Below are 22,756 nucleotides of genomic sequence, written 5' to 3' on the forward strand. Positions count from 1 at the left end.
AGCTAATGGGGTCTTATGAAATAATGAGGTTTTAATGTATTTATTGGCTTTTGGGAACATTGGTACATGTACTAGTTGTTCTTCACATGGAAGGAGAAAATCTTATGACAATTCTACAGAATGGTCTCTGTCTTCAAATGCTGCAATTACAACTATAAATTACTTACAAGATTTATGAAAGTTGCATGACAAGCATTCCCATTGATTACACATTTCATGCATTTCTTCATCCAAAAAAGAAAGAGGGAGAAAATTACAGGGTAGGTATGGGGCTAGCTGTCAAGAATTATCCTCTTACAAGATGACTATCATTAGTTTTGTTTAAAGAGGTTTTTATTTCTCCCTTTTCTTCCCTTCTCTCTTTTTAAATGTAGGCAATTGTGTCTTTCCCATTCTGAGTTGTCTTTATTTCTGGGCTGTTGTTTTCTTCCTTCCTTTCTTTTTTTTTTTTCTTCCTTTCGCTTTTTTTTAAAAAAAATTTATACCAGCTGAACAGTTATTTATAGCTCACGTAGGAGGTAGTGGTGGTGGTAGAGGGAATTGGGAGACCTTTAACAACTACATATTCCAGCATTGGTCCAAGTTTCTACTTGTGATATTTTTGTATAGTGGTGATGCTAGTGCTAATAAGATGGTCATATAGAAATCTGAAAACCAAAGAGGCCTTGAAATTCGGTATGAATGCTGCTCCTTCTGTACTGTAGTCACTGAAAGATGTCTGTTGCTTCATGGCTGAAATGTGATGTGGAATGTTCTCATACCAAGGAAATGGCCTTTTTATGCTTCTGCTGAAATTCATAGTAAGCCTATTACCACCTTCAATGGGAGAACAATTAGATTCTCACTGAAATTGCCTTCTCCAGTTGTTGTGACCTCTGAAGATATTCTGAAATGATACTGGTCACCAGAGGATCAATGGCAACTCTTCTGGTTTTCCCCAGGGGCATCCTTATTACTGTTGTGCAGTCAGAGACATGGACCTTTTAGTGTACACGTGATTGCTTCTAATAACTGAAGGGGGAAGTCCTTGGGGTCTGTGGTGCCATCTTGGAAGATCATTTCCCTTCGCCTTGGTTGTTATATTTTCATATAACTAAATTCAGCATTTTCCTGATATGGCACAGTGAGATGGATCCATATCTTATTGCTACTTAAAACATTGCTATGGTGATTGTATCAGAATGCAACACAAATACGTTAATTCCCTTGATTCCTTAGTGTGATAGAACAAGTAGATCAGCCTGTAGCCTAAATTGTGCAAAATCAGTTCCATTAAATGCTATCCTTCTACAAATTCTGACCCGCTTGGGTCATTCGTAGGGTCTGCAAGGCTGTGACTGATGTGTGATGAAAGTGATTAAGGTATAACCACACATTAATCTCTAAACTAAAACAATGAAACCTCTTTGGTGTCTGCCATCTTTTTTATAAAAATGGAGAACTTTTTCATTACACTGAAAGAGAGGTCATGGAAATTATATTGCTTCTTCTGTTCACAAAGTCAGTAAAATCACATTTCTACAATATGGTTTATCTGCCAATTATTTTGTTATATTCATTTTCTTTTTTGTGAACAGGATTTACTTCTTTCTGTCTCAAGCAATGCAGTGTACTTGTTATATGGCTGATTCCTGTAGCTGCAGCAGGGACCCCACAGTTGGTTGCTTAATGCCATGCTACTGGTTGTGAATGAAAAAACAGCTGTTCCCTAAAATCTCACACTTCAATTTTGCTGGGGCACAAGAGATATCTTTTTCTCTACCTTCCCTAAAGAGGGAATTTGAAGGTCGTACTATTAATCACATAAAAAGTTTGACTGAGAGAGAAAACAAACCTCAATTTCACAGATTTCAGTATATGACTTCTCTTTTTAGGAGTCTTCTTATGGTTGTTGCCGTTATTGATACTCTGTGTGGAGAATTTCCTGTTCTATCTTGAAAGTTGGATTAACTCACACAAATTTGAACTTTTCAGTGTTTCCCAAGATGGGTTACTCCTCATCTCAGTTGTTTTAGTTGTTGAACTGTATATATTAGTTTTGGGACTTTTTTTTATTTTTGAAGGACATGACATGAAATCTGTATTGAAGTATTGGTTAGGTTACTTCCACTTAGTCTTCAAAATGTATTTCATTTTGTCTACAGAGGAGGTTCTTTAGGATCAGGTGAAGAATGGGGATAAAAAGTAGTCCTGAGCTGGATGAGGTATCTAGTGGCTTACATTTCTATAGCAGAAAATTTGTGACTGTTGATGCCGTTGTGCTTAGCCTAACAGTGTGTCATTACTTACACGGTCTAAAAATATATAAAAATTGATCTAAGTAATAACGAGGAAATATTTTACTGTCTTTTGAAGAGAGGAAAACATGATTAACCCTTTCGCTGCTGTAGCTATGGGCACCTGTGGCGTTTGTAGATTTTTTTTCTTGGAAAGAGAAACTGATACTTTATTATTTTTCTTACTGCAGTTCTACCTATGTTGTGTTGTTGGGGTGCACGGGCACATACAAGCACACATCTATGAGCTTGATAGTCTGACTTGTTTAATGATAATGAAAATGATGAAAAAAATGATGATGATGATGCCTGTTGCTTAACCCATGTGCTGATATATTCATCATACATGTCAGCTCATTTGGGAAGAGAAGGCAGGAGGGACGAAGCAGCGCCAGCACGCACTACGGAGGACTTGTTCGGTTCCACGTCAGAAAGCGACACCTCGACCTTTCATGGCTTTGACGAGGATGATGCAGAAGAGCCTCTCTTGAGCCGAGGAGGTGGCTGTGGTGGCAGGTCTCCCTCTGCAGACAAAAAGGGCGGCTGCTAAAATAACTAAAAAGACACAGAAACTCTGAGCTGTCCTTTTCACTACTAAGACTATTATTACCTTTTTATTTTTTTTTTAATTTTAGGTCCTCTTGGGTTTTTGGTTGGTTGCTTTTTTTTTTTTTTTTCTCCTCCCCCTTTTTTTTTTTTTGTTATTTTTGTTATGTTTTCCCTGTGGGGTGTACACTGAAAGCACAAACATTTAAAGCTCTTGACAACTACTTTGAAGAGACAGAAGGTTTTTGATTTTCCGGGGTTTTTTTTCTTTTTTTTTTTTTAATTTTAATTTGGTTTTATCCCACCTCCCCTCCTCTTCTTTCTCTTTGGAAACATAAAAAGTGGATTTAATATTTTTTTTAATAGTGAGCAGAGTTGATTTTCTTGTCTTTTAATATATATATCAGCAAACCACAAAAAATACAGATGGGTTGGAGAACAGACAGCAAACCCAAATAGTTTTTTTTAATTATTATTATTATTATTTATATATTCTATGTATTATTAGAAAAACTACTTTTTAAATAAAAAAATAGAAAAAAAACCAACAAAAAAGCAATGGATGTCTACTTGATAATAGAACTGTTTCTAGAGAACCACTGTGGGCGGACTATATCAAGGTACAAGGAAACCCTTGATGTGATGGCTTCTGCATTTTGAGATTTTGCACTTACTGTAGCATGTGAAGTCTGGCTCTTCTCATACATCTGCTATGCTACAGCCTGAAAATACAAGCAGCACCATTGAAGACCATGGCCTTGGGGAACACATTTCCATCTCCTTTGGACACCTTTACACTCAATAAGTCTCCTCCTCCCTGCACCCTTTCATGTCTTCCCCACATGTTCTACTTTTTTTTTTGTTTTCCTTCACCTTTCACTTGATGGAGAGCAATTTCCAAGCATAGGGATGGAATATGAATGGCAAGTCATAGACATCACAGACGAAACAAAAGGAGGAGCAGAATCCTGGAAGAAATTACATGGAAAAATACCTCACCTATACTTTTCTTTCCATTTTTCAATTTCAATTCACAGCATTTTTTCCTGTGTTACCCTGTTTTTTCTCTCTGTAGTGTCTCACAAGACACTTTATTTGCTTTTTAATAGCTTCTTTTGAAATAAACCAAAGCAATACTAATTAAAGTTCCAAGGGCAATGGAGAAGAGAGTGACTCCCTTCCCAGCGACTTTCCCAGAAAGGAGGAAACATACAGCAGGATTTGAAAGGTATGTCCGAGCTGAAATGTCTTTCACTCAATTGTGAAATTTCTTGCTCTGGCTTTTCAGCAGACCTCTGACTGAGCTTTGTTGTAGCAGCAAGTCCCATGGATTATATTGTATTTTAAGTATGTGCCACATTCATGCCCCTGGTGAAGCTAATGGAAGTTTTGTGAGAGCAGGATCCAGACTTGTGTACATTCAGAAGTGATGCAAAAGGAGTCAGTGTGTAGCTATGTTCTGCTGTCCTAGTGCAGGCAAAAATCTCCCAGGGGCAGGGGCAAGGTTAAGTTCTAAAGATCTCTTTTTACTGATGTAAATAATGCAAACAGGGTGAGATCATGACCTGATTTAGAGCAAAGGCAAAAGAGACATTGCTCTGGACAGTGCCTAATCCTTAAACTGGGTGTGTGTTATTGATACCAGAGTAAAAGTCTTAACCTTGCAATAAAGAATTTGGGTATGTACAATGAAAGAAGCCAGGCCAAAAGGACTCCATTTTTCCTGCTTCTTTGCTAGGGTAGCCTGTCTGTGAGAGCAATTTCAACTCCCTCCCCTACCTTCCAGCCTTGTAGAAAAAAGAGAAATAATTCAGCCTCTTGATTTTTTTATTGTTCTCTTTAGACATGGAATGAGCAGTGACCAAATTCTGCTTCTAAGCATACAAGCATAGATCCAGAATATAAGCTAACTGATGTCTCAATTACATTATTAATCTGCCTTCAGGATGCTGTTAGAAAGCATTACAAATACCTCTGAATGTGTATACCAAAGAACAATGCATGCCAGAGCCATGCACACTTGCCAGGAGAAAGCCCTCTTTAAGCTTTCCCCATTTTGATAATTCTTTTCTGTTGCTATTGTGTTTCTCCTGATTTATTATAATCAATCGTCAAATCAATTATATTTTGACATAATGCTGTCAATGGGAAGTGTACTTTAACTGATAAAAATATTCATTTCTTCCACAACCAATCCTTTCTTTCCTCTGAAATAGTGCAAGATAAATAGATAATGTTTTACTACTCTATCTAGTAAAGCTCATTCCTTGCAGCACCTGAATTAGGTAGCTGAAACCTACCCAAGTACATCTTTCTGAAGAATTTCCATCACTGTATAAACTGCAGAACAGGCATACTGTAAATGGAGTTTTTCAAAGTGGAGTCCTTAACATTGTCTTTTGTGAACCATGCCTAATGCATTCTGGGCTCTTTTGGAACACAAACAATAATCAGATGCCCATAATTCATTAAGTCTTGACTTAGTTTCACAAATGTAGTTACTATAACAATGCATACAGTCTTAATCCTTTCGCAACCAAACCACCCATCTTTGTGACAACTGGGTAGCACAGTACCCTCAGAAAGAAGCCACAACAGCTCACGAAGTGCATAAAAATTGCCAGCTGGCATTTATTGCAGATAGCATAGAAAATATGCTCACACTTATTTATGTCATTAATGTGTATATGGATGCTCACCCATTCAATGTAGTCCTGAGAGATCAAGTAAGGTAACATTAATTCACTTTTATGGACTGAGAGTAGTTCTTGGATTCCTCAAGATGCTTTATGAGATTGAGATAAGCAACATGAGTTTAGTCAAGCAGGCTGAGAAGTGTGGTACTGACCATAGGAAGGCATTGATCACAGCAAGGAAATTAGGATGTAGAGCTGGAAGCTAAAAGAGTACTTGTTTAAGCTAGGTTGTAAAGCAATGTTAATGGCGAATATTGCATGGAGTGATGATATGGAAATGAAATATTCGCAGGATATGTAGTGCTGGAGTGAAGGCTGGGAACAGGAAAAGAAGGTTGGTAGCTCCTAAGTTGAAGGAAGATGAAAGCAGAGGGGTTGCTACACAGGACCCTCTCATGAGGGGAAGATGACAATGTTAACGAGGCAGAAAATACAGAAGAGAAGGTTGCATACATGCAATTAGGAAAGAAAAAAAAAAAAGGATTCTGACACTGGCATAACCAGTTCAGAAATGAGAGAACTGCACAATATCAATTGTATATTAAAGAGCATGTAGGTCCCAAACCAAACTAGGGAGGCATAAAAGAAGTTTACAATGTGGACTCTGTATTGTAACTAAAAATTTATCTTTGAAATCAGAAAGAATTGTGATACTCTTTAATCCCCAGTGATTTCAGCAGTTCAATGAAACTTCCTTTTCTTCATAAATTCTTCAAAGGTGTAGCCCTTCAGCTAATCGCAAACCTGGCTATTGCAGTTCTCCTCCAAAGATGTCCTTATTACAGAAAGGTTGGCACAAGGCTGTCCAAAGATTCTCCTGAAACACATGCTCCCAACAGACCGCGTACCAAAATAAGACAACCCCAATGTGAAACGTGAATAAAGGAATGTTTCATTTCAAGCCCTTAATGCAGACTTTTCTGTGTTTAATCATATAAGCTATCTCCTCAGGCACCTTTCCACTGCTCCATATTAAAGGATCATAGAAAACACATAGTTTCCAGAATCTTCCTCTGCTAACTCTGATTCATAGATGGGAGCAGGAGAATAAAGGAAGTGGCATGCTGCTTAAGCAGCTGATAAGGGAGAAGAAAGGCCACATGGAGTGGGCACTGAGCCTATTCCCTTTTGAGACATTTAATTAGTTGAAATTTCAGTAGGGACAGACCTCAGCTCTGTCATGAAAACAGTATAAATTTCAAGCATGATAATATACATTGAGAAAATTTTAAGCAAATACAGGGTTCTGGCATAAAAGTTAAAAAGTAGAAGGAGAACCAGGCACATGGTGGAAGTGGAATGGAACTGAAATCTGACTTGCTTCACTTTACATCTCTTCCCTTCACCTAGACACTCCCCAGTTTTGTGGGCTGGATATTTTTTTCTTGAATATGTAATGGGGCCTGGAATAACACTGTATGTATGTGGTAAGGTCATAAATGATGGGCCTAGGCTGCTGAAACAAGGGCCAGAGAGAACTTTACCACTGACTTCAGAAGGATTACCACTGGGCTTTCTTAGCTATTGCTTTTATTGAATGAAACCTCCCTGTTAATATGCTTGCTGGTATGGTGTAGACAAGCTCTGAGATGGCCATTTGTTTCAGCAGAATGTGTTATTAGAGTCCCCTCCCCGCATTGTTTTGCCTTTGAGCTTTTACATTAGTTATTCATTTTGAGTTCCAGTTTGCCATTTTACAGACCTCAGCTTAGGCTCTTGATTGAAGACAGAGACTCAGTTTGCTGCCAGCTGATGCATGGAGCAAACATAAACTACACCCAGAGTCAGAGCCCGGACAATGCTGGGGCACCACTGTGTTCTCTCCTGCCTGCTTTGCCTTTCTTTGGTTAACTCTTGCAATGATATTTTGAGATGGGCCCTGAAATAATAGTTCAAATACCATAAAACTATGGAGTTTTCAAAGCCTGGCTCTTCCTGCAATTTGCCTCTTCCCCATGGCAAACAGTTTTACTGAATCAAATCCTCAAGCAAACATTGTATTGACCCCACTGGGAGTCTTCTTATAAAAACTGTAAAATCTGCCCAGTGTGTTTTGTGACACAACATATGTAGATGTTTCCAATAAGCACTGATTTCATATTCTACTTTTTTTTTTTTCCTAATTTATATGAAATTTGTAGCTATAAGCAAAGTATGAGGGCACATGCATGAGTTCATGCTCACATGGCATTGTTTTGACAAACCTCACAGTGCAGGAATTCAGCTGGGATGAGTTTTTGCTGACTAAGCCATTACAATAAACCCCACCAATCCTTATTCTCTTCTACCAGTGTTGAAAAAAACCCAACCTGCATAAATATCATAGAATACTAAAACTGAGTCAGAACTATTTTTGTGTCCCTGTCTATGAATGCTAAGTTGCCAAATTCAGAGAAGATAAGTTGTAATAACATTTAGAAAAAAACCCAGCTCTTGAGATTTCCAGGCCTGATAGCTCTGTTAAGTGGATGCTGCCAGCTCATACTTTTGACTTATTCTTTTGGTCTCTGGCAGCTCCTAAGATTTTGGACCTTCATGTAGCCTAGAACTGATATGAGAAATGTGGGAAGATATGGGAAGAGGCACATGCATTTTGTGGAAATAAAGATTATTTTATCTGCTATCTAATCCTGCTCAGGATCTTAGCAGTATGTAACTTAATCAATTCATGGAATAAATGCAATGAAAAATGCAGTCTTTCATTCTTTTCAGAAGTTATTGCATTGCTGACACTCCATGTGTATCATTTAGACTTTTGAAAATGTCTTTTCTGCCATGCTGTATATGTTTGTGGCTCCCTACAAATAATTAGCAATAGATCAAGGTAATTAGAACAGGATTTCATAAGCAAAGGTCTTAACCTCTTCAACAGAGACAGCTATCTAAGCTGAATGATGAGAGTTATTTAATAATGTTCCCCATAAGAAAGATTTACAGTGTTCAGTGCCTTTCTTTTGGATATGATTTTTCTTATCCTATTTGTTTGCTTTGTTCATTTATGGCTTCCACAATCAGTTGAAACTGAGTCTGTTGGGCTATATTTTCAAGGAACTACAATGCAAGCAATGTTGGAAGTTTGGTTTGTGCTGTTACTGTTTTTTCTGAACACACACTTTTTTGTCTGCTTGAGTTTGTTTAGTTTTACTTTGTATTGCCTTTCCCTCTGCAGTCAGCCCTGCCCTCGTGGATTTCAGCAGCCTTCAAGCAAGACATTTCAGAAGAAGACTGAGAGAAGCCCAGATGCTTTGATACTTCTTTCCTTGCCCTGTCTCCTCCATACCCGAGTTCCATCTGGCACAGGAGCATGGACTGTGGGAAGTTGGCTGCCGACTGTTGAGAGAAGTTCTGGGGATGCCCAAAGCTGGTGCAATACAAAGAAGTTTTTTGAAGTCTTGATTTCACTTTCTCTTAAGTGTGTGTATAAACCCAGGTCAGACTGGAATTGATCAACAGTAGAACTGACTGAAAGACAAACAAACTGAAAAAGACAACTATTTTATTTATTTCGATATTTAAGAAAGAAGTGCTGAAGTTGCACAGTATTTTTGTTTGAAATACATTTTACTTCAAATTTTAAATGCAATTTTGTGAAGACATGAAATTTTAAAAAGCACTTATTGTAAAATAAAGACTGAATATTTACTTTAAAGAAAAAACTTTTTTTAAATAATGAAAATAAAGGTCAACTCTGCTCTCTCTCTTACTTTTAAGAAGCCATTCATACATGTGCTGGGTATCTTTGTTTTTTGAAAATTGGATGTGGTAAGTGAAGATTGTTCTGGTTTATTTTCTTCTTAATAATAATATCCTGTTAGATGCTTAAAACTTACTTTGCTGTACTGTGTTAGGCACAAATCTGAACAAAAACTTTTGGAGTAGCAAAGACCAGGCTCAGTGGTTGAATTTTTTTGTAACCAGATTTTGTGTCCATTTCAAAGGACTGTCTTCTCCCAGTAGGATTGATGTGTCTCTTTTGCATGGTAAAAGAGGTTTTCTTTTGAGCAACTCTGTGAAATACTTCTGCTGAAAGAGCGGCTTAAGAATTGAAAACAATTCTGTCCACTTTTGTATTATTTTTTGCTTTGGTAAATCCACAGCTGATTTTGAGTTTGTTGTAAGGGAAGTATCTAAACGTTAGGTGCTCTTGGCATGAATCTTGCTGTCAAGGATGATGTCATGTGTAGAAAACTTGTGCACTTCAGCCCATTCTGAAGTGGTAGTGGACTTTGAAAAACATACAGGTGCAACTAAGCGTCTGCAATAAGCAACAGGAGTTACCATGCAGGAGAAAAATACGAGTTCCCCCAGCTGCAATCCTAAATTGTCCTGTGAGGCAGTGGGGAGGGATGGTCACATCCCAAATTCTGAGTTATTATGCATTTTCCTGGTGAAAAAGGCATTCTTCTCCGTGCAAGCACCGGAGGGTTTTGTTGGCCGCCAGATCTGCTCGCAGTGGATAGCACAGGTCTGTTCAGCGTCATGTGTGATGCACTCTGGTAGGGATGTAGGACAGCCTTGTATTCTAGGAGACCAGTATTGGACTTGGCTCTGTCTGGCACCCCTGTTACAGAGGAGAAGCAAACTGAGGGCAAACAACACCATCAATGATTGGGATTGACCCTCAGGGTACAGGCAGAAAAAAAGTGGTTTTGTTAAAATGGCTTACTTTGGCTTTCAGAATGAAAAAAACTATGTCTACAAAAATGCATGCTGACTAGGTGAAGCTGACAGAAAACCTGATACTGTTGTGTGTGTTGTGTTTCCTGCACACCCAGAACACAAACTCACATCACTGAGAGGTTTCGTGTGCCAGTAGCAGCAAATTGTTTACTCCCTTTCCCATCTTCCACTTCTTCCCTGATTAAAACATAAATTAAAAAATAACCATGTAAGGTAGTCCTGCTCCAACTAAATTCAATGAAAATTTGTGTCCTAATTGGGTTCTTTAGCAGGATAGGTTTGCTTTGCTCATGTTGTTGGTTTCTAAACTTGCAATGGGGAATTGCCTCTAGAGAAAAAAAAAAAAGAAATGAATTTTCATTTCATCAAAATATAAGACGCACAATTGTAATGAAGATTTGAAAACTGTAGGGTCTGTGTTCAGTTTGTGTAATATTCCTTCCAAATAAAAGTTCTGCTTCCAGCATCCCTACTGTATATTCCTCTGTAAATATTACTTTCCCAAAGCAATTCCACAGTCTTTTTTAGTGCAAATAATCTTCTTTTAAAAAGACATTGTTGAGTAACATATATGTACATTTACTTTTCTAAGCTCTCCATTGTTTATAATACTCTCTTTGAAGCTTAAAATAAAACTTCCTCCTCTATTGATTTTGTTTCCCTTTTCCATTTTGTAAATTATGGCTTTTATCCCTGGATTTTGTTTTGTATTTCCTAATGAACCATGACATTAACCAGGAATTATCTTAATTTTTCTCTTTTACTTTCTCATCTCCATTCATTGGACTGCAGAAAATGGTCCTGTTGCTTGCTGTAGTGAAGGTAGGCAGGAAATAAAAAAGTGCTTCTGTATAGGACTCATTGTAAGAGAGCTTTCTATCATTTGGTGATAATAGAGGATCTTCCTAAATGTGTTTGTATTTTAATAGCCTTCTTAATGAGATTAGTAGAGTTGCATTAAGGTAGTTTGCAGTCAAAGGCGGAGTCTAAGCTATATGATAGCTGTTTGCATAGAGTTTAGTGACATTGCCTTAAGGAATCTTGCCCCTATGTATCCTGCTTCCAGTCCAGTCACTGAAGTAACTGGAAGCTGTGGTTCCCTTTGCATTTCACAGTGCTGGCATGAACCTTCCCTTTCCCCTTACATGTATTAGGTTAATGATATGGCTGTATAGAATGAAAAGAGAAAGAGGAAATACTGTTTCAGATTATATGCTACCTTTCTAGGAAACTCTGTGTGTGATCTCTTCACTAATGTGTTATTTTTTATAAAGCTCTGTTATACAGATGGCCTCCTACCTGCCTGATTCTTAACATCTGTGTGACAGACTGTGTGTCTTTGTGGCACATAATTAACTATTCTTGGTCTTCTTTTACAGCCTTTCCCTATAATTTTTTTATTTTTCACAGGTGTAATTTAAATTTCCATTAGTATTTTGGCTTTCCACTCTTTCTTTGAGTCAATACAACTTAAAAACATCACTGCTTGCATTCGTACCTTATCTTTACCTGTGCAAGGCCTTTGGCTGATTCACTGGAGCAAGAAGGAAACAAAAAGGAAGTTTCAGCTACCTTTTCTGTCACTGGGCTCTTTGCAACCTGTTTGGGATCTGATAGAGCAGCTCGTGGACTACTCAGTGGATTGTCCTCAGCTGTTCTGTGGCTAAAAAAAATCTTTCCTTCCTTTTCACTTGTGCACTGGGCACCAGAGGCAGCTGAAAAGGTGGGGCAGGTGCCAACTATCTCTGAGCCATGCTGAGAAGGCAGCTGTGCTAGTCTTACAGTGCACACAGAGGGAGCGGATTGCTGCTTTCACAGCCCCCCCCTAGATTCTTCCATTTTCCCATTGTGATTTGATCTCAGATATTCCTACAGCTGTCTGAGTTGCAGGCTTAGAGAACTTCTTTCTCATAAGGATTTCATAGGGATGGGTAATCTTTTCCTACCTGAAAACTGAGAAAGGAGGGGAGGGTTTGTGATGGCTCCTGGTCAGTGCTACTGTTTCTGTTCTTCTCTAAGCTCCTCTTGAGCTTTCTGCTGTGCTGGAGAGGACAGAGAGACCTTGGACTGAGGGCAAAGCTGAATGCTTGACAAGGGGAGGGAGGGAGGGAGGGAGGGAGGAAGGAAGGAGACTGCTTGTGGCATCAGTGCCTAGGTCATCTCCCATTCTAACATCCATTGCCATTTTCATTGTCTCCAGTGTGGTGATGCAGAGTACAGAGCAAGACGTTTCTGCTAAGGTAGCCAGCAGTGAACGTGTATGTTGAAATTTGCCTTTATGGATGCCTGTCAACACCTTGTTTAGATGACTGGGATCCTTCCCACCACAGCAGTGCTGTTTTTACAGGCTGTCAGACTCCAAGGAATGTCTCTACATAAGTCTTATTACTTTAAATATTTTTGTGCCTTTTATTATTTTTTTTTTAAGCCACAGGCCTGGAATTAGAAATGTTAAAGAAAAAATTTAGTTTTGCAGAAATTATCTGAACAGATAATCCCCTGAACAGATTTATGCTGACATAAATAGATCTTATTTTCCTGTTTGGAGAATGGCTCTTGCCAGTGAGAGTGAGGGACGGCAGCAGAAGGGACTAAAAGTGTCTCTCAGCACTGCAGCAGTTAATGGGTGCCCCCAAAACTGTGTTTCCCTGGACTGAGACTGAGCTGAAGGCTGGCAAGGCTGAGGGCTGGAATCCTGTTTTCTCTGGGTGGAGTGAAAATGGCATCAGCTAATTTGCTTTCGCCTGAACTAGAATACTGCACTCATTTAAGATTTACTCCAAATTTTTCCCTGCAATCAGAAAAAAAATTTTGATTAAATTTGCATCTTGGATTTGTGAGCCCTGCTTGTATTTAAATCCATCAACCTATAGATGATAAAGAAAACCTGTAACACTTTCTCTCTAAACCCAAGCTTTTAATTCTCATTAGCAATGACACAGACTTCTCTGTACCCCATCCCATCCCAGGTGTTGAAGATGGATGAGTAAGACCTCAATTACATAAGGCATGCATAACAGAGCACATAAGCAATCACTACTGCCCTTAGCTTTGGCTGGGCATCCAAACTGTGGCTTGATGTTTTTAAGACCTCCATTATCCCTTGGAAATTATTGTATAAAGATTTTAATTTTTTTGCTGCACTAAAGCTGGACATTTGCCACAGTTAAGTACTAACTCTGATTTCAATAATGTGAGAGGCATCCATCTGTGGCACCTCACCAGTGTATTTTTGAAGACCCAACTACATTTTCTGCTGTTTTAACAAATGCTCTTGAAGTGTGTAATAGAAATTTCTACTATCACATCTGTTATGTCATGGTATTTTGTTTTTGCAGCCTGTAATTCTTCATGATTCCATGGAGGGATGAATCATGGTGGGAGAAAGATGGCATTTACCTTCACTAAAGCACAGATTTCTGGAACCACAATTGTGGCTAATATTGCCATCCCTAATTAGAATCAGGTTTGCTTAATATTGCCTAAGGCAGCTGTGGTAACTTTGAATGATCTACAAGCCAGCCATGGTATTACTAAGGAAAAGCCAACATGATTTGAACACTGAATCTGGACAGTGGGCTGAAGCTCTTGGAACTTCTGATGCCTGCCTGAGATAGTTTGCAGAGGGTACTTCTTTTTTGGCAGCTCAGCTGATGGATGGTATCTTATGAGTAGAAACAGACACAGCATCCCTTCAATGTCTTAAAACTGAGTGGCTTGGGTTTTTTTAGAGTGGGGTCTAATTTCTCAGTGCTGCTCATCTTCCATAGCCAATTCTCAGTAGAACCTAGTTTATATCTAGGTTTGCATAGGTATTAAGAGTAATTTTTTACTTGGACTGAAGCCTCTTCCACTACATTTCTTCAGTCTTTGCTGTTACGTGTCCTCATGTCAGTGACTTCTTTGTGGACTGCAGGAAGTGAATGAAGATGACCAAATATTTCGATAAAGCCTCCTTTTTTGAAACTTTTGTATAGAGATGTTAAGTAATGGTGGTGATAGTTTTGTCAAGCATTGCTGCAGACTTGGCTTGCTATTTTGTATTTCTTTCCATAGCCAACAGGCATTAAATTCTTCATATGATGATTTCAGGACTGAGTATTGAGGCCAACTCCCCAAGGTGAGAGGAAATCATTGGACGGGAAATAGTAGAAAGCTGTCCTGTCATTAAAGGGGTATTTTTATTTTAGCATTAACCAGTGTGACATAGATTTCAAATTTTCATGTAGCACTTTGTGTAGTAGAGTTTGCATGGAATGGTTTTAAGTCTGTGTTTGAGAAATTAATTTTCCCCTGTTGGTACAAATCATAGTTGCTTCACAGCAGTGCTCTGCTGGGAGTGGCTTAAATGTGTTAAACAACACTAAAGTCTTTCCAGCCCTTTCCCCAGGCTCAAAAACTTGTCTTACAGTACAGTGAATTCTGGGTCAGAAGTCTCATCTATTGCTGGAATATGTGGACTTTGAATTCCTAAAGAGAAGGTTCCAGGACTCCTCAGATCTTTCTGTATTGACTGTGTCTCTAAATGCGTCCATCAGCCTAGGGGCTTAGGATAGTTTTTAACTGTCCACAAACTCTCTAGCTTGAATTTGCTGTTGTACTGTTCAAGCATGCAGATGGTCCAGAGTTGTATATTCCTTCATCTGGAGAAAAGGACCTTCCCCAGCTTAGGGGCTGTCATTTTCCTTGCAGCTTCCTCATTAACTAGCTCTCCAAGACCCTTTCCTGATTTTCATTAAGGATGAGATTTTACAAGTACTTAGACAGCTGAAAGAACAGAGATGAATTTCCTAAGGACATCGTTAGCCATTATATTCCTCTGTGACTGTTTACATATTTACAGGTCTGGAAATATGTGAAGAAGAATTACTCTCCATTAGGCTCAGTGCAGCTATCACTGAGAATTTCCAGACATCTTGTGGGTGGTGGGATCCCAGCTAACAAGTGAACACTGCAGGTGATGAATACCCTCAACAGTTGTTAAAAGTGGAAGGATCTGGGGTACCCAGAGCCTGGTCAGACCAACCTATGAGAGGATTTCCCAACTTCCTGGCCATTAACAGAACCACTGAGCAACAGTCCTGCTGGCCAATGTAAAGCAGGGTCAGAGGAGTCACAGATTGTTGTAGTGCTGTGGAAGGTAATTTTCTTTAATGAAATACAATAATATTCTACTTTTGTATAGGCTTTGTTAAACAATTCCTTTGGTGCTGAAAAATAGCAGGACTAGTGAACTGTTTAATGAGGGACATTAGTGTCCACTGCCATGGAACTAGCTGATTTCTTGTTTAGTCTGACAAGGTATTTAGCTGCTATGAGTTATTGGTTGCTTAGGTTAAGCAACACTACACACTTGTTATAGGTTAAGGAATGGCCAGGACTTGACTTGACTTGACTAATCTGAGGTGGAAGGTCTGGTGAGCTCTAAGAAAAGAGATCATGGATTTTAATCAAGTGGTCTTCCACTGGAAAAAAAAAATCCTACAGTTTTAATCTGTGGCAACATTTTTTTTGACATTTACTCAAAAAGGCCATTGAAACAACTGAACTGAAAAATACCATGGTGAGGATAGAAGATTCTGGTGTGATTCGAAATGAAACACAATCTCTCCTTCTCAATGAAATGACCCTTTCCCACTGCCAACTGTGCACAGGCTTGAATGAAACATTTCATTTGTGACTTTGTCTTTCTTAAAAACAATTCCCTTGAGTTCACTTTTGAAGCAAGGTATTGCTCCAAAATGAAAGTCCAACTTCTTATTTGTGAGACACTGGTACAAAATGTCTCAACCTTTCTGAAAATCAGTTTTTCGCCCTGCCAACTCTTAATCCTTTCTTCCCTCCCACTTACTTTTGACTGAAACTACTTTGTTCAAATTCACTCCTTCACTCAGATGTTTAGATCACCTTGAAACTTCATTTTTTAGAAAGTAAACAAAGACATTTCACTCCCTCCTACCACGCTCATATGATGCTCTTCAGCATGTGGTTATAGCACTTACTTCCCTCTAGATATTGATGTTGCTGGGAGTTTGGTAGGGAAGCAAAAACTGGCTGTCTTGTTGATGAAATCTCTATTGACACTTAAAAATTCCCAACCAAACAGGGGCTTTAACTGACAGAGAAAGGGAAAAAAAAATCAGTGTTTTCCAGCTTCTGGCACTGCACTACAAACAATGGAGAATGTGCACGGGGATCACTGCCTGTCTGGCAGATGAAAGGGATTCTTTAACTCAACAAGGGACTGGAGTAACTTGCTCCAAATTGGTCTTGTTTGTGTTGAGTGAGGCAGTTCTACTCATGTCTGAATACAGAGTCACATTAACAACAGTGTAAATTATGCTTCTGAGAGAAAGACAGACCTCATGCATTTTCAGCATGTTCACAGCAATTATCAGTCATTTTCCCATCAAGTGCTGAATATCTTTACCTAGATTGTATGTGGTTACCTCATGTAAGAGCAATGAGGTCACTGTCTATGCAATGGCATGGTGATTTCTGCATAGTTAAGTTTCTTTAGTATTAAAATGATGACATTCAAATAATTTCTCTGAAGTCTGCCATTTGATTTGAAATTTCTGGAACCATGCTGGCAGAGAAGTACTCTAGAGCCATTCCTTAATCTTTCTAGAAAGTTAGTCCAGAAATTAGTAATACTCTCTCCTTTTCCCCTTTCCCCAAATTAATCAGCTTACCCTGTTTCCAAGTGACAGTTGCGTTTATGAGATGTCTGTTCCGTGACTCATGGGTGAAACCACCTCTGAAGTTCTCCCCACAGTCCTCGATGCTTGAGGAGGACCACAGTGGTGCGGTGGGGTTGTCTTGATGCTCTCTGACCTGACTGGGTGAGCATGGCCTGTTTTTAGTGAAGAGGTGTCCATGTCATAACACATCGCTTTCATCGTGCTCTGCTGCAAAATCCCAGCGGAGAAGCCCCTTTTGGAGTGCTCTGGAGAGATGATGTGTCCCATCCACTGCTGCCACTGGCTCAGGTTAGACACCCTTCGTTGGGTCAGTGTGAAAACTCTGGAATCTTTTCAAATGCTGCCTTGATATCATGGGCAGCGCCAGGCAGCCCTGCAGGCGTGCTGCCATCTGTGGCTGTGTTAGCGGGGCAGTTTAAAGCCAGAGGCACTGGGGAAGGACCAGGTATTTGGACAGCAAATGGGGGCTCAAGCAGGTAGCAGAGTCCTTGTTCATGTTAGAGAGGGGAGGAGGGGCAGCGCTGATACCTTGTTTTAATGGGGGGTTTTGACAAAGGCACTGTGCTGAAGGAAGGTTATTCAGGCTGCCATTTCCCTAGCATTTTAAATACTACCCCTCTCCTCTCATTATATCTGGGGGTTTTGGCTCTCCCAGGGGGGAGGAGATGTTCTAAATGGGCTGCCAGGGAGGTGGATTTAATGCACTAGGAAGAGCTGGCTTCACCAAGTTAAAAAGCAAAACAAAACCCATTCCTCCATTCCTATTTTTAGTGTTTATGACCAAGTATTTTTGCTTGGTTGCTCATTTTGAAAGGGTTTAGTGAGCCTGCCAGTTGATTGAAAGCTCTGTGGTGTGTGAGCTGGCCTGGCTGGGGAGCCTGCAGTGCATAGCGACGAGGTCGGAGCTGTGCCGGAGGTTTTTTCCACTGCAGTTTGTTGAAGGGTAACGAAAATGTCCCCGGGGCAAAGGGGATGTTGGCTTTCCAGGTTGTGGTGATTCATCTTGCCTGGATAAGCCGTCTTTCTCCCACTCCTGCATTTTCATCTCCATCTACCTCACCCCCACTTCACTGTGCAACCAAATGCAAAGCCAGCCCCACACACGCAGGGGTTTTACAGGGGGTCTCCGGCAGAAACCCCGGCGAGCCGCACCGCCTGGGCAGCATTAGCATTCAGTGCTTGTCCTCCTGGCCAGTTCATGTTCTATAAATGGGTTTATTCTCGTCATTAGGAGCGATGTCCCCGGCATATGGAGTCCGTGCGGTGCCTGCAGGCAGGTTTCCTTCCTGTTGGTGTTGGTGAGCAGCCCAAGCGCCTCCTGGCAATTAGCAGATCGTTACCCATAATGCAGCGCGCGGCAGGCGGCCTGGTGGTGTTTGTGGAGGTCACCGTGACCTAATTCACCCCCAGGAATTGTACAGCGCTGGCATGACTTACCAGTGCATTAACAAGCTGATGCTTCGCTACAAGGTTATTTGAGTGCTCCCGCATTATTTTTCTTAGGCAAGAAATAGCCATTTTGTCTAGCGGCCAACAGTGGTTAATAGGGGCTAGTCTGGAAGAAGAGGGAGCCGAGTGCTGTCTGGTTTTGAGATGCGGCATCTCCTTTGGCTTTAAGGCTGGGACGCTGTTTCTCATCCCCAGGATGCAAATGTGCAGGCTCAGTTTGCCAGCTCAGCTCTGCGTTAGCACAGCGTGTTGGCAGTGAAAAGAGCAGCGTGTGTCAGGTGTGCCTGAGTCTCCACGGCTTGGCTTCAGAGGGGAGGACAGAGGGACGGGCCTGTGCCCCCGATCTGCCCCAGTCCAAGTCCCTGGGAGATAAGAAATGGAGGTGCAGATTTAAGCCTGTCCCAGGCATTTTTGGAAGGGCAGGTATGCCTGGCCGGAGGGGGATATCCAGAGAGCAGCAGAAGCCCTGGCAGGGCTCATCCTCTCTCTGGCAAACCTGAACACAGGGCAGAGGGCCTGGCTGCAGCATCACCAGCCCAAATCAGGGTATTCTCCCAGGGCAGTGATTTGTGTGCACCAAAGTTAATTGTTGGCAGTTTTTAAAGCTTTTAAAATCTCTGATTTATTTATTTTCATTTCTCCCTGCTAAGATATGGCTGGATTGTGCATGCTGAGGAAGGGGTGTACTCAGGGAGAGGCACACACAAACCTATTGCAGTAAAACTGTTTTAAAACATATCTCAAACAATTTTCCTGTAAGATATGGGGCATCTGCTACCACGGGGACGGTGTGTGGGGAGTGATTGGACTGACAAACTATTAGGAAACCCAGAATAACTCACTCCTGGCTTGTCCCTTTGCATGCTCCAGAGGTCACCCCTGAATCCCATCCAGTTCCTTCTGCCACCCTGTGCCAGACAGAGTCACACTGCCTTGTGCACAGCTGATCTCCCTGTGTGCATGTGGGTCTGTGCACATCTGTGCATACTTCATTGTGTTTTTGCACATGAGTGGCCTGAGCCAAGTTTTGCTCTTCATATACCCTCTGTAACCCAGACTCCTTATCCCAGCTGATGCTCTTGATGCTTAAAATGGTTTCAGAGGAAAGTATGCAGTGTTGTAGAGTCAAAGCTGTGCATGAGTAGAGCTGGTTGGGTGGACCTTCCTCAGGCAATGAAATTTTCTGGAGAGTGCCTAGAGGTGAGGGGTCTTTTGGCAGGAACTTACTCCTTTGCTCCTTGTGCCCTTTGGTGTTTGCACAGTTAAAGGAACAGCAGGGCAGTGCAGGAGAGTGAGCTGCAAGTTCTACCTGTCCCACACCACCATTTTATAACTTCCCCAAGATCCCTGGCCTTGCTTTCAAGCACAGGTCTGTTCTGCTTTCTCCAATTACACCTGCCAAACTGCAACTGGGGCTGAACCACTACCATTTACACAGGGGTTTTATTGGTCCCTTGGGCGAACAATTAAAGTGGGCTCTCTTGTATCAGTGCCAAATATTTGAATAATTGCTTGCAATTTATCCAAGTTCTTCTACTGGTACTGGCAGTACTGAGAAGCAAACCACCACCTCCGGAGTGCAGCTGGCCACCAGTCCTTGTGCTAATGCAGCAGAGTGCCCCTTCTCTTTCTGTGGGCTCAGTTTTAGCTCTGTCCATGCTGGCCAGAACAACTGTACAGCCAGAAAATGAAATAATAGGAAGTATAAGCTCTTCTACAGCTGAGCTGTTTCAGAGATCCATCAATTATTAAAGGCATTAATTCTTCCACAATTACTGGCATGTTGTGACAGAATAGAGGAGAGTTGGTCTCTGACCAAATCAGACCGACCAGACTATTCAGTGAAACCACTGAATCCTTTTGGACTCACTTCTTTAGCAGAGTTGGCAGTGCTGGAACACACTGGGAGAAACAGCTAGGTTTCTCACTTGAGTCAGGACACAAAAATTCACAGTGGTGATACTTCCTCTCCTGTCTGATAATAATAAATCCCAATTTGGTGCCTGTGAGATTTTCTTTTGTTTGTTTGTATGTTTTTCTTAAGAAGCTGGATTCAGCAGGGCCTGTACTGAAGGGGGTGAGACAAGACCTCTTTATCTGCAGCCTTCAACATCTACCCCTGTCCTGGTCTAAAGCTGTTATATTTTTCTGTAATGAAATACTCCTGCTTCTCCATATCACAGAGATAGTGTGGCAAGTGCTGCCTTGGATCCTCACCCCACGAACACTTTTGAAGGCTTCTGTTCATGGTGTGACATATTCTGTCACATATGTGATGTATTAGAGATGTGTCTCTACACTGTAACACCTTCACATTGCAAGATAGGAAGGGCCAGGAAAATGCTGAGAGCTCCACAACCTCATCTCTTAGGAATGTTTGGTCTTTTTCTGAGAGTTGCAGCTTCTTGAGCCCTGGGATTCTGGCAGAGCCAAGCCTTTCAGTGTGCTTGGATAGTCTGAGTTTTAAAGGGCTTTTTCTGATCTGACTGTTGTTGACTCTGCATATGCAGAAGCATTCCTTCTTAGACAAATGAGGGGTACCTTTTAAATCATAAAATCGTATCACCTATTAGAATTACAAGCTTCTCTTCTTTTGTACATGTAATGGTAATAATTCTGTCTAATGATGGCAGTGGCCACAAAAAAAGACAAACCTTATTCAATCTTAGCAGGAGGAAATTATGCATTTTCTTTGCATGTAAACTTCCATTATTTGGATGGGGCCCCTGTGACATAGGCCATTATATCTGTAATATGTATTTATGGTTGTTTAAAGACCTGAAAGTTTATGGAATAAATCTGATGCAATATAGCCAGGAGGCCTGTGAGTTTTCATCATGCTATTGATTAAAAGGCCCACCACAATACTGTGAAGATAATGTAAAGAATTGGAAACTGGGTAAAAATTCCTTTTATTCTATATAAATAATTTTACATTAGTTTTTTATAAAAAAGAGTATTTGCTTATTTTTTTACCCCTCAAGATAATCTCTGCCTTTGTTTAAAAAAGGTTATTGATTGGATTGTTAACTTAAATAGTCTGTGGCGGGTGTGACAGAGCACATGGCTGCAATTAATCTTTCAATGCAGAATCCATTATTGAAAAAGCACTAATGAGCCGTTCTAAGGCCTTCACTGGTCACAGAGCGTCTGGAAGCAGCAGATTGCTCCTGCCCTTTAATGTCAGTTTTGGTCTTTAGTGTTATACAGCCAGTGTAAGCAGAAGAGTTTTTTAGACATTTTTAGGGTATTTATGTATTATCTTTCCCATCAGCCTGCAATTGTATCAGGTACTGGATGCAAGAAATGGTTTCTGAATGTGCTTGCCTCCCCACTCCTCTGACCAGATATCTGGTGGACATAATGTACAATTAAAGCCAGTGGCATGTGAAACACTGATGTCACTATAAAATATGGTCTCAGTCTCAAAGTTCAGATCCAGAGGAGAGTTTTGACAAAGATGAGGGAGCTTTCAAACCTGATCTACACTTTAAAATATTGTTTTAAGACAAAGTGATGAGCTGTTGAAAACCTCACTGCAAATTTTATTGTCCCTGTCTGTTGTTTATGGCAATTGCAGCATAGCAAAAGTTTAGGGAGAGAGTAGTTATGGTAGATTAGAAACTGTCAATGTTAACATATTGCCTTCTCCTTCAACAGAACTGCTCCCAGGGTGTATTTTAGAGGTCTGTCTATTGACTTTGGTGACACCATAAATATGTGTTACTTCCTCCCCCTATTAGATCTGCACAGCTGATACAGACTTGTGAGAGTGATCCAGGGTTTCCCAGGGTGGAGCCACCACCTGAATTATTGACTGAGGTTGAGCTGCAGAGTCTGCTGCACACCTTAGTCTCAGCAAATGCTGTTCATCACACAATTAGGTGAAATAAACCTCTTTCTCCATCTTAAACACATAGCAAGAAGCCTTTCAGCTCTCTGGCTTGTGTACTACCGCAGTGTCTGTAACTCGAATCACATTTTGGACTGCTCTGTGTACAAAAGAAAATTGTGGCCTGAACTAGCCTTTTTCTTTTTTAGAAAAAGAAAAAAATGAATTTGAATCTACCTGTAGTAGCTTGCCACATGCAGCTACAGGACTTTGTGTTCAGGTATTCTGACACAGAAGGAATGCTAAGAAGTTCTGTGATATGGAGCAGCGATGGTATTCAGTAACACTGCCTCAGAAAGTCTTGGATGTGTGAATGTTCTCATGGCATATAAAACACTAGGTTTTGAACAAAAGTAGCAGGAAAATAAAAGAAAGAGAAAGAAACTATGAAGAAGGAGAAACCAGGAGAAAAGGAAAAAATAATTTTAACATTTTGAGTATCTAGTGGCATGCTTGCCATATACTACAGTGCCTCACCATGCTGATAGTATAAGTAAAAATACTCTTTCCAAT

The 22,756-nt window shown here is 40.5% G+C and overlaps 1 protein-coding gene across 7 annotated transcripts in view; it reads left to right on the plus strand.

Annotated features, from left to right (window-relative positions):
* DPF3 (double PHD fingers 3) overlaps window positions 1-22,756 on the plus strand; it is a 167,768-nt gene that overhangs the window by 125,921 nt on the left and 19,091 nt on the right. For 2 of the 7 annotated variants that reach the window (XM_014252106.2, XM_014252107.2), the window contains one exon: window positions 2,630-3,258. The exons of 3 other annotated variants lie outside the window; for them this stretch is intronic. In XM_014252106.2, coding sequence (XP_014107581.2) covers window positions 2,630-2,826 — 197 coding nt within the window. In that variant the 3' untranslated portion in view covers window positions 2,827-3,258. Of the gene's footprint in view, window positions 1-2,467; window positions 2,543-2,629; window positions 3,259-8,687; window positions 10,850-22,756 lie in introns of those variants that run through there. 2 more of the 7 variants (XM_014252102.2, XM_014252103.2) reach the window with 2 other exon arrangements.

This window comes from Pseudopodoces humilis, chromosome 7 (assembly GCF_049639895.1).
Source record: "Pseudopodoces humilis isolate 2021_Gansu_Grassland_sample_001 chromosome 7, ASM4963989v1, whole genome shotgun sequence".
In the NCBI taxonomy this organism is placed as follows: domain Eukaryota; kingdom Metazoa; phylum Chordata; class Aves; order Passeriformes; family Paridae; genus Pseudopodoces; species Pseudopodoces humilis.